The sequence below is a fragment of the Sinocyclocheilus grahami genome, unplaced genomic scaffold (assembly GCF_001515645.1).
Source record: "Sinocyclocheilus grahami isolate Dianchi unplaced genomic scaffold, SAMN03320097.WGS_v1.1 scaffold306.1, whole genome shotgun sequence".
Classification (NCBI taxonomy): domain Eukaryota; kingdom Metazoa; phylum Chordata; class Actinopteri; order Cypriniformes; family Cyprinidae; genus Sinocyclocheilus; species Sinocyclocheilus grahami.
The window spans coordinates 1,741,218-1,757,149 of NW_015505485.1; the positions used below are offsets into that span (position 1 = coordinate 1,741,218).

The following is a 15,932-nucleotide window of genomic DNA, read 5'->3' on the forward strand; positions in this document are numbered from 1 at the left end:
ATTTCACTTCTTTTGGACTGATGAACTGCAACACCCACTGACTGCAATTAAAATGCAAAGCTTGGAAGATTAAAGACAATTTTTAATATAACTCCAATTGGATTCATCTGAAAGAAGAAAGTCATATACACCTAGGATGCCTTGAGGGTGAGTAAATAATGGGCTAATTTAAATTTTTGGGTGAACTATCCCTTTAAGATTTAGGCTTTGTATATCTTAATTCAACTTGTAGAGTTATTCACTGTTTATGTAATGTTGTTTTATTGTTTTTATTTGTACAGTATGATAACTGCAAATGTTTCAACAAGGATGTCATTATCAAGATGCATTTTGAAGCAGTTAATGATTTAAACGTTGGTTAAATTAAAAATTTATTAAACATACATACATAACATTTTACTCCTATGGAAACTGTAATGCTAGTTAAACGCCATAGAATTTGAGTCTGAAGTACATGTTGCTCAATCAGGACATAAAAAATACACACATCATAACATCATTCAGAGAAATAATGCTGAGAACATACGATACGGACTTTAAGACATGAGCTTTATTTCCAAGATGATGCCTGATGAGCTTTGAACTTCAATACAGTATAGATCAGTATTAACAGAGGCTTGTATTGTAATATTTATTCGAATCAATTTCTGATGCTAATACCAGATATTAATATTTCCTGCATAATTACTTGCATAAAGAAATATATTTTGTGTATATTTTGTCGCTTATCCTACCCGAAAAGACCATAAACATTGCAGACAACATCTTAAATAACAATTCATTTACATACACATATTTCAATCAATGCCTGATGTCAGTCAATGGTGCTCTCTGCTGGTCGGGAATAGTAAGATGGCTGCTCGAACACTTCCGGTGGCTTCACAGCCAAATGGCAATTTAGAGTGCAATGAGCAATCCAGTCATTAGATCAGATGACACTTATACTCTCAGAAGTGGCTCAAATGACATTTTTTTAATATAGATGTGGATGAATGTGTTGAGATATCAGATATCTGTGGTCCAAACTCAATCTGCAACAACATTGTTGGGAGTCACAATTGCTCGTGCATGATTGGATATAATGTAACAGACACAACCCTCCCTGTAAACAGCAATAACACATGCAAAGGAAGGATTGACAGCTGAAGCTCTGAACCGTTTGTTACTATTAGTACTGCTTGAATCTTCCTTCAAATGTAACCTTTCACTTTACCAATTATTTTATTTCAAATATTCATTAGTGTCTTGACTGAATTTGTGTGTTGTCTAATAATAGGTATAAAAGAATGTCTGTTCTGTCCATCTGTATGTTGTCCAAATTCCATCTGCATGAATGAAATGGAAAGTTACAATTGCTTATGTCTGGGGGTGGGGTGGAAATGGAAGCCACTTGTGCTATTATAATTGTAATTAAATAACTTTTTTTTTTAAATAATCCCTTATTTTAGTATTTTACTTTTTACATAGATATAGATGAATGTCTGTTCCGTCCATTTGTATGTGGTCCAGATTCCAACTGCACAAATGAAATTGGAAGTTATAATTGCTCATGTCTGGATGGATTCACTGCAACAAACTCAAGTCTCCTCATCAGCATCAATAACACATGTAGAGGTACTTTTTATATTTATATTTGTGTTTACTCTAAATTTATAACCTTGAATAATTAGCTAGAATTTACATTTTCAGTTTTCTTTGCTTATAAATTTTGTAAACAAGCCGTTCTTTTGTAAAGATGTCAAAGATTGAATTGACTGTCGTTTATGTATAAGTGACCCAAACTGTTCTTTTTCCCATAACTTCCTTTTAATATAGATGTGAATGAATGTGTTGAGATATCAGACATCTGTGGTCCAAACTCAATCTGCAACAACACTGTTGGGAGTCACAATTGTTCATGCATGAGTGGATATAATGTAACAGACCCAAACCTCCCTATAAACAGCAATAACACATGCAAAGGTATGATTGACAGCTGAAGCAATGAACAGTTTGTTACTATTTGTACTGCCTAAATCTTCCTTCAACTGTAACCTTTGAAGTTATAAATTATTTTATTTGAAATATTTATGAGTGTCTTGATTCACCATCAGTCTGTTGGCAGAACTCTCACTGTTACAATGAAAATGGAAGCCACTTGTGCTATTATAATTGTAATTAAATAACTTTTTTTTTTAAATAATCCCTTATTTTAGTATTTTACTTTTTACATAGATATAGATGAATGTCTGTTCCGTCCATTTGTATGTGGTCCAGATTCCAACTGCACAAATGAAATTGGAAGTTATAATTGTTCATGTCTGGATGGATTCACTGCAACAAACTCAAGTCTCTCCATCAGCATCAATAACACATGTACAGGTACTGGTGCCATTTGGACTTGTAAATTTAGGCCTAAAATACGATTTTTTTTATAGACCTATTTTTCTTTGGGAAAACAGTTTCAAAATTTTAGATTTTCTTGTCTTTTGTGCTAAAAAATGTTGATATTGTACTTTGTATTCTCCTTGTATAGATGTAGATGAATGTTGTGAGATTTGTCTTTCATGTTATGTTTTTACATATTTATATTTGTGTGTATTGAAAAATTAAAATGATTTTCCCCCCTAGATATAAATGAATGTCTGTTCAGTCCATCTGTATGTGGTCCAGATTCTAACTGCACAAATGAAATTGGAAGTTACAATTGCTCATGTCTGGATGGATTCACTGCAACAAACTCAAGTCTCACCATCAGCATCAATAACACATGTAGAGGTACTGGTGCAGTTTCAACATGAAATTTAGGCCTTAAATACCGTTTTTATAGACACATTTTTCTTTGTGCGAACAGTTTCAAAATAATGCCTTTTCTGTTTTTGTTGTTTATTTTGTTTTTGTGTGTGTGTGTGTGTGTGCGTGCGTGCATGCTTGTGCGTGCATGCTTGTGTGTGTGTGTGATTACATTTTTTATATTGTTTTTTTCTTTGGATATACATTTTGTAAACAAGACATTCTTTTGTAAATATGTCAAAGATTGAATTGACTATAGTTTATGTATGTGACCCAAACTGTTCTTTTTCCCATAACTTCCTTTTAATATAGATGTGAATGAATGTGCTGAGATATCAGACATCTGTGGTCCAAACTCAATCTGCAACAACACTATTGGGAGTTACAATTGTTCATGCATGAATGGATATAATGTAACAGACCCAAACCTCCCTATAAACAATAATAACCCATGCAAAGGTATGAAGCAATGAACAGTTTGTTACTATTTGTTCTGCGTGAATCACCCTTCAACTGTAATCTTTCAATTTATTAAATTAAAATTTATTTCAGATATTCATGAATGTCTTGACTCAGAATCAGTGTGTGGCCCTAACTCTCACTGTTACAATTACAACGGAAGCTTCTCATGCTTTTGTTGGGGTGGATATAATGTCTCAGATGGAAATAAAGCTATTAGTAAAGGCAACCCATGCACTGGTCAGTTTTTATTTATAAGATATTCTGCATTACAGTTTGCAAGTCATTTTCAACTTTTGGTTATTGCTTAATTTAGTCATTAATCATTACTCATTAATCTTTACCTTGGTGATTTTTAAAGATTCTCATTACAAATATAACATTTCAGGATCCAGATTATTATTATTACTACTATTATTGTAAATGTTGACATTTCAACTTAATTTATATACTCCTTGTATGGATGTATTTCATAACTTTAAGTAATTCCTTTTTCAAATATTTTTTTTCCCGTAGATATCGATGAATGCTTGTTCAGTCCATCTGTATGTGGTCCAGATTCCAACTGCACAAATGAAATGGGAAGTTACAATTGCTCATGTCTGGATGGATTTACTGCAACAAACTCAAGTCTCACCATCAGCATCAATAACACATGTACAGGTACATTATTTTTCAGATCTGTGTATACTCTCTTTTTTACATGGGTAGTTCTAGTCAGGGCCGCATTAAGACCTCAATGGGCCCCGGGGCTATGGCTTACTGCAGGGCCCCCTTCACAATAATGATATAGCTTAACATAGGATTTTTATCCAATCAAAATGTCATAGTTCTTGTTACCAATTCCAATATCTCAAAATAAAAAAAATAAAAATACTAGCCTGTGTAAAAACAACCTTACTGAAGACAAGTAAACAGTCATGAATTACAATAGAACAAAGAAATTGACCTACAAACACTTAAAGCACTGAATACGAAATATATTGTATAAAATAAATAGACTACAAAGACTGAATAGTCTTCACTGTGTAAATTCAATATACATTATTTTACAAAAGCGATTCAGTCAAGGAGAGTGAGTGGTATTCTTTCTAATGTTTAATTTACATTATTGACACAAATGGCAAGAGCAGCTATATTAGGCTGCTTTGGAGGAATTGTTCACCCAAAAATTTATATTGTTGTTGTTCTAAACCTGAATGAGTTTCATTCTGCTGTTGAATGCCATCGTATATATTTGGAACAATACTGGTAACCAAACAGTGTCTGTGCCCCCATGACTTCCATAGTATGGAGGAAAAAAAACACTATTGGAGTCAACAGGGAATGAGACGCCTCTGCCTCAGTGCACCATGGAGGAAACATGTAACTAGCCTTCTGAACTAGACTGGCCATCGATAGGGGCGTTGAGTGGGTCAACCGTGCAGAGAATCGGGCCTGCAGGAACTCCAGCACTGTACCAACTGGGCAGTAAACTGGGTCGAGCTGGCGGTCTCCGCACCAAGAAGTGAAAAGCTTCCACTTCAGGGCATACAGTTTCCTCGTAGAGGGAGCTCTGGATTGGAGAATGGTCTCAACAACCTCGGTTGAGAGACCGGAAGCTGCGAGTTGTGCCCCCTCAGGGTCCACACCCACGCTTCCACAGCTCCGGGCGGGGGTGACGATAGTACCCTCCGCCTGTGAGAGGAGATCCCTCCTGATGGGAATCTCCCGTGGAGAGCTGTCGAGAAGGGAAATCAGGTCCGAGAACCATACTCGGCCCTGCCAGAACGGGGCTACTAGCAGCAGACGGACCCTGGGAGCAGAGCGATCAGGGGAAAGGCATACAGACGAAGCCTCGGCCAAGTCTGTACCATGACATCCAATGGAGCTGGATGAGTCAGAGAAAACCAGAGGGGACAGTGCGATGTCTCCTGAGTTGCAAACAGGTCCACCTGAGCCTGGCCAAACTCTCCATATCTGCTTCACCACCTCGGGGTGAAGCCTCCATTCCCCGGGCCTCGGCCCCTGTCTCAACAGGATGTCGGCTCCCATATTGAGATGCCCAGGAATGTGAACTGCTCTCAGTGAGAGGAGTTTCCCCTGGGACCACACAAAGATCTGGTGCGCCAGCCTGTAAAGGGGGTGCGAACGCAGACCTCCCTGGTGGTTGCCGGTGCGCACCAACACATGGCGATCTCGTAGGTCCGGGAGGAAGTGTTCCAATGCTAGAAACACGGCCAGCATCTCCAGGCAGTTGATGTGCCACGTGAGATGGCGACTACTCCTCAGACCGCGGGTCGAGCGGCCACTCATGACCGCTCCCCAACCGGTGAGAGACGCGACTGTTGCTAGCGTTACGCGGCGACATGGAGCTCCCAGCACCGGGCCCTGAGACAAGAACCAAGGTTTCCTCCACATGTCTAAGGCACGTAGACATCACCACGTGACCTTGAGCATGCGGAGCAGGTTTCCCCTCTGGGAAAACCCTTAGTATTGAGCCACCACTGTAGGGGTCTCATGTACAGCAGGCCAAAAGGTATCACGTTGGACGCAGCTGCCATCAGACCCAGCAGTTTCTGGAACTGAGACTGATAGTGAGTGACCGGCCTTCTCTTACTCTTGCGACTGCAGTGAGGATCAACTCAAACCGAGCAGGAGACAGACGTGCCTGAATCGGGGTCGAATCCCACACCACGTCCAGATAAGTGGTTCTCTGTACTGGAGAAAGCACACTTTTCTTGGCATTAAGTCTTAACCCCAGCTCTTTCATGTGAGCGAGAACAACATCTCGATGCGGAACCACCATCTGCTCAGATTGAGCTAATATCAACCAATCGTCGATGTGGTTGAGTATGTTGGTGCCCTGGAGTCACAGAGGAGCCAGAGCAGCATTCACACACTTCGTGAAAGTGCGGGGTGAGAGTGCAAGGCCGAACAGAAGAATTGGGAGGAAGAAACCGCAGCACGGGCTTCCGGACCCTGAGAGAGAGCACTAGATCTAGGGAATGCGGGTGGAGATAGGGAGAGCCAGTCTCCAGCCCGTCCGACAGATCATGTGCGATCCCCGCAATCTCAATCGCTGCCATGCCTCAACAACAGCGGGACCGGAACCGCAAGATCACAGGCACGGACACACTCCTCAAAGCCAGCCCGGCGAGAGCAGAGCGTTTTGCAGCGGGAAAAGCACGATCAGCTCTCTTGAGAGCTGACTGCGTGAGCTCCGCTCCCCAGTAATGCTGCTCATTATAATATTAGATATAATATGTTTGTGCAACTGGTGCTTGTGCAACTGGCGAGCTCATCGAAACGCCCTCCACATCAACATCCTCGGAGGAAGACAAGCGGAGCGTCGAGCCTTCTCCCCGGGGGGAAGAAGCTGCAGCACGGGCTTCCGATCCCAGAGAGTGGGCACTGGATCTGGTGAGTGAGGAAGAAGATAGGGACTCGCCCACCTCCAATCCCTCCACCGGTTCCATATGCGAACCCCACGAGTGCAGCCGCCGTTCCGCCTCGGAAATATAGGTCGGACAAGGAGGAACACACAGCCTGAACGCTGCCTGCTCTCATCCAAATGCTTCTTTTTGGCTGAAGCTTGAAATAATGGAGCTTAAGTGGACAAACAACACTAAATAAGACTATAAACAAATAGCGACTGACACACACAGAGCACTTGCTGAATGACAAAAAGCTGACGCCGTTTCCACCGCACGTGCTTTTAAGCTTCCTGGTCGCTACGTCACCCAGCTCGTGACGTCTAGCCCATCCATTGGACTGATTACACACGTGATTCAGAGCGTGGTCACGCTGAAGGCGTTCCCATAGTGTTTTCCGATGCAGCTCGAGTTCCTGAAGGGGAACTGGATTACTCATGATGTCATAAAATGTCATGGGCGGGGGCATCTGGCTATATAAGCGGGCGCTCACCACAGGATTCTCAGGTTTACTTCGACTGAAGCGACGACTGAGTCGTGCAGCTACATAGCACGGCAAGCAACACAGTACTCGTTCCCGTATCTCAGGGAACCGAGGTTATGTTAGTAACCGAGTGCGTTCCCTTTCGATACTTCACTCGTACTGCGTCTTGCTTAAGACGCATATGGGAACACAGTACAATCACACCGTGCTAATGTAGTGGAACGACTAAAGGTATAAACTTCCATAAGCAACCAATGCTCATAGAGAAGTCAACAATAACCCAAGGCTAAGACGGGCTGAGCTTTCTAGGTCACACCCGGCCTGGTTAATTGTTCCAGAGTATTCCCATAACTTCGACACCCAGGGGTCGAGAGCTAACAGGTGAAACAATGACAGAGAACTTGGGCGTGATACGGCCAAGGGCTCTCTGCCATATCTGTTTACGCAGCGTGTGCCACTTCGAGCGGAAAGGACCCTGGCCTGCAAGGCTGAGACTTCCAGGTTATAAAACCTTGCGAATGTGGATGGCGAGGCCCAGCCGGCCGCCTCACAAATATCCACAATGGACACACCACTGGACCATGCCCATGACGAGGCGATGCCTCTAGTCGAGTGGGCCCGTACTCCAATGGGGCATTGCAGGCCCAAGGAAGAGTACGCTAGCGAGATGTAGTCTACTATCCATCTAGGGAGTCTTTGCTTCGTAACCGAAAGCCCTTTGGTGCGGTTACCGATGCTGACAAAGAGTTGTTCCGATCGCCTATAGGGAGCGGAACGCTCAATATAGATTCTCAAAGCTCTGACGGGGCAGAGCAGAGATAGCTTTCTGTCCTCTTCAGTTGGAGGAAGCGCAGAGAGCGTAATGACCTGTGCTCTGAACAGAGTGGAGAGCACTTAGGTATGTAACCGAGCCTTGGTTTCAGGACGACTTTAGAGTCGTTAGGCCCGAATTCCAGGCAGGCAGGGCCAATAGAAAGTGCCTGCAGGTCCCCTATTCGCTTTACTGATGCCAGTGCTAGAAGCAGAGCAGTCTTCAGCGATAGCAACCTAATGTTGGCAGACTGTAGCGGCTCGAAAGCGGGGCCCTTGAGGACCATCAGCACAGTGGGCAGGTCCCATGAAGGGACGGTAGGGGGACGAGGCGGATTCAGCCGCCTAGCAACCCTCAGGAAGCGGATGATCGAGCTATTTCTGCTCACCGATTTACCCTCAATAGGGGCATGAGAGGCTGCTATAGCCACCACATAGACTTTGAGCATGGATAGGCAACGTCCCTTATCCAGCAGTTCTTGTAGAAATGACAACACCACTGCCAATTCGGAAGTGAGGGTTTTTTTGCCGCGGCTTAGACACCAAGCGGAGAAAAAAGACCACTTTAAGGCATAGAGGTTTTTCTGCTCACCGATTTACCCTCAATAGGGGCATGAGAGGCTGCTATAGCCACCACATAGACTTTGAGCATGGATAGGCAACGTCCCTTATCCAGCAGTTCTTGTAGAAATGACAACACCTCTGCCAATTCGGAAGTGAGGGTTTTTTTGCCGCGGCTTAGACACCAAGCGGAGAAAAAAGACCACTTTAAGGCATAGAGGCATCTCATAGACGGAGCTCTAGCCTCCAAAATTGTGTTTAAGACTCGCTCTGGGAGGCATGAAGACTCCTGTCGAGCAACTAGAGGTGCAGGGCCCATAGGTCGGGCAGAGGATGCCATAATGCCCTGTTCGCTTGAGCGAGGAGATCCTGTCTCAGTGGAACAGGCCAAGGGACCGCTATCAGTAGCTGAGTTAGCTCCGATAGCCACAGCTGGTTCATCCAAAGGGGGGCCACCAGGAGAACCCTGTGTTCTTGTTCCATCACTCGCCTGATTACCTGTGGGATCAGAGTGATCGGAGGAAAAGCATAGAGAAGGAGGTTGGGCCAATCGTGGGCCAACGCGTCCTTGGTCTTTGAGAAATAGATTGGGCAGTGAGTGTTGTCTTCTGAGGCGAAGAGGTCCACCTCGGCCTCGCTGAAGATCTCCCAGATCCTCTTAACCATCTGCGGATGGAGCTTCCACTCCCCTGAGGGGACATTGCTCCTTGATAACATATCCGCTCCCTGGTTCAATTTGCCTGGTATATGCGCTGTCCTCAGCGAGCGCAGGTTGGGTTGAGCCCACTCTATAAAGCGCTCTACCAGCGTGAAGAGGCGTTTTGAGGAGAGGCCTCCCTGGCGATTTATGTAGGACACCACAGACATGTTGTCCGATCGGATTAGCACATGGTGCCCTTCTAGGACTGGCAGGAAGAACTGACAGGCTCGACATACTGCTAGTATTTCCAAGCAGTTGATGTGGAAGCCTTTTTCCGCCTTCGACCAGTGCCCGAAGGTCGGTATGCCCTTGCACAGCGCCCCCCAACCTGAGTTGGAGGCGTCTGTCATGACAACTGTCCTTCTTTGAACCATCCCCATGGCCACGCCCTGTTCTATCCAGCGGTAGTTCTTCCAGGGGGTCAGGGCCGATACACAGGCCTGACTCACCCTGATATGCAGGCGTCCGTGATGCCACACATGGGATGGAACCCGTGGTTTCAACCAGCGCTGAAGGGGGCGCATACGCAGCAGACCCAACTGTAGCACTGGAGATGCTGCTGCCATGAGGCCCTGCCTCCTTTGAAATACTTTGAGAGGGCGAGCGGTACCGATCTTAAAGGAGGCCGCCAGCCTCTGTATGGCCAGAGCTCGTTCCGGCGTGACTACAGCTTTCATTTGGGCTGAGTCGAAAATTGTTCCCAGGAACGAAATTCGCTGGCTGGGAAGCAACGAGCTCTTGGCAAAATTGACCCTGAGTCCCAGGCACTCCAGGTGGCTGAGGAGGAGGGTTCTGTGAGATATTAATTCTGCCTCCGACTGGGCCAGAACAAGCTAGTCGTCGAGGTAATTGATATTACTGATTCCCATCTGTCTTAGAGGCGATCCATGCACTTCAAGTTTAAGTTTCAAGTTTACTTTATTTATATAGCACATTTAAAACAGCCACAAGACTGACCAAAGTGCTTCACAGTAGGAAACGTCATCATAAAATTTAGTAATACAAAAACTGCAACCAGAAAATTAAAACACAAATAGGAAATACAATAGGCAAAAATATAGTCCTAATAGGCCAATGAAAACAAATGGGTTTTTAAAAGAGACTTAAAAATAGACAGGCTACGGGCCGTTCTGATCTCCACTGGCAAGTCATTTCAAAGACGAGGCCCAATTACTGAGAAGGCACGGTCACCTCTACGCTTGAGTCTGTTATGCGGAATTACAAGAAGGTTCTGGTCGCAAGATCTTAGACTTCTTGAGGGGATATACTGATGCAGCAATTCAGATAAAAAAACAGGTGCTTGATTGTGCAGAGATTTAAAAACAAATAATAAGATTTTAAAATGTATTCTACTGTATTTTATATAAATGTAAATGTATTTTACTTCGTAAAAGTGCGGGGGAAGTTTCAAGTTTACTTTATTTATATAGCACATTTAAAACAGCCACAAGACTGACCAAAGTGCTTCACAGTAGGAAACGTCATCATAAAATTTAGTAATACAAAAACTGCAACCAGAAAATTAAAACACAAATAGGAAATACAATAGGCAAAAATATAGTCCTAATAGGCCAATGAAAACAAATGGGTTTTTAAAAGAGACTTAAAAATAGACAGGCTACGGGCCGTTCTGATCTCCACTGGCAAGTCATTTCAAAGACGAGGCCCAATTACTGAGAAGGCACGGTCACCTCTACGCTTGAGTCTGTTATGCGGAATTACAAGAAGGTTCTGGTCGCAAGATCTTAGACTTCTTGAGGGGATATACTGATGCAGCAATTCAGATAAAAAAACAGGTGCTTGATTGTGCAGAGATTTAAAAACAAATAATAAGATTTTAAAATGTATTCTACTGTATTTTATATAAATGTAAATGTATTTTACTTCGTAAAAGTGCGGGGGGCCAGGGACAGCCCAAAGGGAAGGCCCGTATATTGATAAGCCACTCCCTCGAAGGCGAATCTCAAGAATGGCCTATGACGAGGGGCTATCTGGATGTGAAAGTATGCATCATTCAGGTCCAGAGAAAAGAACCAGTCTCCCGAGCGAATTTGCGCGAGGTTTCAGTGTAATCATCCTGAACGACCTCTTCATGAGGGCGCGATTCAGGTGTCTGAGATCGAGGATGGGTCAGAGGCCACCATCTCTTTTGGGGACGAGGAAGTAACGGCTGTAAAAGCCTGACTCGCTCTGGGCTGGAGGAACATTTTCCACGGCTCCTTTTGCCAGCAAATTCATCACCTCTGAGCGCAGGACGTGAGCGTCCTTGCTCTGCACTGAGGTGGGAAACACGCCGCTGAAGTACGGGGGTCTTCGAGTGAATTGGAGTGAATATTCTCACTTTATTATCCCCATAACCCATCTCGACACTCCGGGGATGGCCTGCCAGGCCTTAGCCCACGTGACGAGGGGTTGAATTAACTCGGGTGATTGGCCGCACGGGGGCAGAACACTTACGAGTAATAGATGAGGAATTTTGCCCTGTCAAAGAGCTGCGTGGAGAGTGATGCAAGCAGGGGCCTTGCCGGCTTTAATCACTCAAGCCTGATCGATCATACTCGCGAATTTGCCATTTCTGCTTCCGAGTAACTGGGAGGAGAGAAACACCAGAGTGGGGGAGGCGGGGCTTAGCGACGCACACACAAATGCGAAGCTGCCCGTGTTTCGCTTTGATCTGCCTGGGAGGATTAAACTGCTTGGATATCGAGGTGCACCGATCCTCATGTGTAACACACACTGACAGATTAAGCACGCATGATGTGTATAGAGGATTGCTCAAGTCTGATCGTTCAACCCGCGTGCTCATCGTTGCTTCCTCCGAGGTAGCTGGGAGGAGAGAAACATGAGCGCGGGGAGGTGGGGCCGCCTTCCGCGAATGAACGGGGGCAGATTGCTTTTGTGATAAAAGCGGCCCGTGTCTGTGAGCGCAGCCACACACACAAATTTGAAGCTGTCAGCGGCAGCATCTGCTTCGATCTACTTTGTAGGATAGAGCCGCTCGATGTAAAGAGGGGCACTGATCCTATTGTGTGAGACACGGATCGAAGCGCAGCGGGGAGAGCGAGTACGCAGGCTCTGTGTTGGTGTGAGATCGCTCAGACCCTCGTCGTTCCTCTCTCCGAGGCTTGCTGAGGGAGGAGAAATGTGAGAGTGGGGCTGTTCAGTGAAAGGCAGTCCGCGAGTGGAGAAAAGCGAGACTCATGCTCGAGTGAGCATTCTGTCTCAGTAAGCGCGTAGCTCACTGCCCTTCTGCGGTGGTTCCGAGTGCAACGGAGAGAGAGCACGCAGGCACAGCGCCGGCATGAGATCAGTCAGACCGATTGCTTATTCCCTGACTCCGCTGTTTCCCTCTCCGAGGCTCGCTGAGAGAGGAGAAATGGGAGAGCGGGGCTGCCTCCAGTGAAGGCGGTCCACGAGTGGAGAAGAGTGAGACTCATGCTCGAGTGAGCATTCCGTCTCAGTGAGAGAGCAGTCTCTGCGTGGGGTCTGCCCAGACAGATGACATACTCATTGCTCTTCTGCATCGTGCAAGTTTCTCTGCAGGAGCCACACTCGCAGAGCGACATTTGCAACAACCTCGCTAGAATTTGCTCTTTTAGGGCTTACCTGCTAGAAATAAACTTTTTTAGAATCGCCGGATAGCGGCAGGGGAAACGGACCAGAACTGCTGCGTCGCTGTAGCGGCGGAGAAGCAGGTCAGCTGTGCTGAGAGGTCCCGATTCCAGCTGCGAAGGCGTGTCAACGGCGATCAGGCTTTCAGGATCAGCGATGAGCGTGGAGCCGTCGCTGAAGGAGAAGAAATCTGAGAATCCTGTGGCAAGCACCCACTTACAGGTGCATCTCAATAAATTAGAATGTCGTGGAAAAGTTCATTTATTTCAGTAATTCAACTCAAATTGTGAAACTCATGTATTAAATAAATTCAATGCACACAGACTGAAGTAGTTTAAGTCTTTGGTTCTTTTAATTGTGATGATTTTGGCTCACATTTAACAAAAACCCACCAATTCACTATCTCAACAAATTAGAATACTTCATAAGACCAATAAAAAAAACATTTTTAGTGAATTGTTGGCCTTCTGGAAAGTATGTTCATTTACTGTACATGTACTCAATACTTGGTAGGGGCTCCTTTTGCTTTAATTACTGCCTCAATTCGGCGTGACATGGAGGTGATCAGTTTGTGGCACTGCTGAGGTGGTATGGAAGCCCAGGTTTCTTTGACAGTGACCTTCAGCTCATCTGCATTTTTTGCTCTCTTGTTTCTAATTTTCCTCTTGACAATACACCATAGATTTTCTATGGGGTTCAGGTCTGGTGAGTTTGCTGGCCAGTCAAGCACACCAACACCATGGTCATTTAACCAACTTTTGGTGCTTTTGGCAGTGTAGGCAGGTGCCAAATCCTGCTGGAAAATGAAATCAGCATCTTCAAAAAGCTGGTCAGCAGAAGGAAGCATGAAGTGCTCCAAAATTTCTTGGTAAACGGGTGCAGTGACGTTGGTTTTCAAAAAACACAATGGACCAACACCAGCAGATGACATTGCACCCCAAATCATCACAGACTGTGGAAACTTAACACTGGACTTCAAGCAACTTGGGCTACGAGCTTCTCCATGAATTTGAGTTGAATTACTGAAATAAATGAACTTTTCCATGACATTCTAATTTATTGAGATGCACCTGTGTATAGCCAGATGCCCCGCCGATTCTGGCGGGCTTTGGCGGGCTTCTTCGCCATAGGCTCGTGCAGCTCCAAATAATGCTGACAACATACGGTACGGACTTAAAGACATGGGCTTTATTTCCAAGATGATGCCTGATGAGCTTTGAATTTCAATACAGTATAGATCAGTATTAACAGAGGCTTGTATTGTAATATTTATTCAAATTAATTTCTGATGCTAATACCAGATATACCAGATAATATTAATATTTCCTGCATAATTACTTACATAAAGAAATATATTTTGTGTTGGATCAGTTACCTGTTTCGGGAATGTGCATCAGACACTCCCACCTAAACCATTTCAATATATCCTGCCCGAAAAGACCATAAACATTGCAGATAACATCTTAAATAACAATTAATTTACATACACATATTTACTTACACTTCAAATGAGGTGATTTTAGCTCAAGGTTTTGGCTGTCAGTCAATGGTGCTCTCTGCTGGTCGGGAATAGTAAGATGGCCGCTCGAACACTTCCGGTGGCTTCACAGCCGAATGGCAGTTTAGAGTGCAATGAGCAATCCAGTCATTAGATCAGATGACACTTATACTGTCACAAGTGGCTCAAATGATGTTGTTCTTTCGCAATCCTTATTCTCCTTGTATAGATGTAAATGAAAGTTGTGAGATACCATTTCACTTTCATGTTTTAGGTGTTTATATTTGTAATTTTGTCCCCCTCTAGATATAGATGAATGTCTGTTCAGTCTGTCTGTATGTGGTCCAGATTCCAACTGCACAAATGAAATTGGAAGATACAGTTGCTCATGTCTGGATGGATTCACTGCAACAAACTCAAGTCTCACCATCAGCATCAATAACACATGTAGAGGTACTGGTGCAGTTTCAACATGAAATTTAGGCCTTAAATACAGTTTTTATAGACACATTTTTCTTTGTGCGAACAGTTTCAAAATCATGCTTTTTCTGTTGTTGTTGTTTTTTTTGTTTTTGTGTGTGTGTGTGTGTGTGTGTGTGTGTGTGTGTGTGTGATTACATTGTTTTATATTGTTTTTTCTCAATCCTTATTCTCCTTGTATAGATGTAGATGAATATTGTGAGATACCATTTCACTTTCATGTTTTAGGTGTTTATATTGGTGAATTTTTTCTCCCCCAGATATAAATGAATGTCTGTTCAGTCCATCTGTATGTGGTCCAGATTCCAACTGCACAAATGAAATGGGAAGTTATAATTGCTCATGTCTGGATGGATTCACTGCAACAAACTCAAGTCTCCACATCAGCATCAATAACACATGTAGAGGTACGTTTTATATTTAGATTTGTGTTTACTCTAGCTTTGAATAATTAGCTACAGTTTATTCAATTGATTTTTCATTTTTGTAGCATTCTGTTTAAAAGATTTCAAAGTATGAGTTGACCTTTACATATGTATGAGTGATCCAAACTCTTCTTTTCCCCGTAACTTCCTTTTAATATAGATGTGAATGAATGTGTTGAGATATCAGACGTCTGTGGTCCAAACTCAATCTGCAACAACACTGTTGGGAGTTACAATTGTTCATGCATGAGTGGATATAATGTAACAGACACAAACCTCCCTATAAACAATAATAACCCATGCAAAGGTATGATTGACAGCTGAAGCTCTGAACAGTAACTGTTTATTCTGACTAATTTTTTTTGTCAACTGTAACCTGTCCCCTTATAATTTTTTTACAATTTTTAATTTCAGATATTCATGAATGTCTTGACTCGGCATCAGTGTGTGGACTAAACTCTTACTGTTACAATTACAACGGAAGCTTCTCATGCTTTTGTTGGGAAGGATATAATGTCTCAGATGTAAATAAAGATATTTCCAAAAGAAATCCATGCATCGGTAAGTTTGCTGTATGTTATATTTACTGTTATGATTTTCAGGTATTATTTATTGGAAACTGCTCAAAATGGTGTCATCTTTAGATTGTTGTGTAATTTTACATATGTCTTTATCAATGTTAATAATCATTTTATATATATATATATATATATATATA

At 43.6% G+C, this 15,932-nt stretch overlaps 1 protein-coding gene across 1 annotated transcript in view; it reads left to right on the plus strand.

Annotated features, from left to right (window-relative positions):
* The window catches only part of adgrf6 (adhesion G protein-coupled receptor F6), a 63,486-nt gene that overhangs the window by 21,122 nt on the left and 26,432 nt on the right, over positions 1 to 15,932 (plus strand). Inside the window, exons 4-11 of the mRNA XM_016293646.1 lie at positions 2,611 to 2,757; positions 3,085 to 3,231; positions 3,325 to 3,471; positions 3,748 to 3,894; positions 14,616 to 14,762; positions 15,050 to 15,196; positions 15,375 to 15,521; positions 15,629 to 15,775. Coding sequence (XP_016149132.1) covers positions 2,611 to 2,757; positions 3,085 to 3,231; positions 3,325 to 3,471; positions 3,748 to 3,894; positions 14,616 to 14,762; positions 15,050 to 15,196; positions 15,375 to 15,521; positions 15,629 to 15,775 — 1,176 coding nt within the window. The remainder of the gene's footprint in view (positions 1 to 2,610; positions 2,758 to 3,084; positions 3,232 to 3,324; positions 3,472 to 3,747; positions 3,895 to 14,615; positions 14,763 to 15,049; positions 15,197 to 15,374; positions 15,522 to 15,628; positions 15,776 to 15,932) is intronic.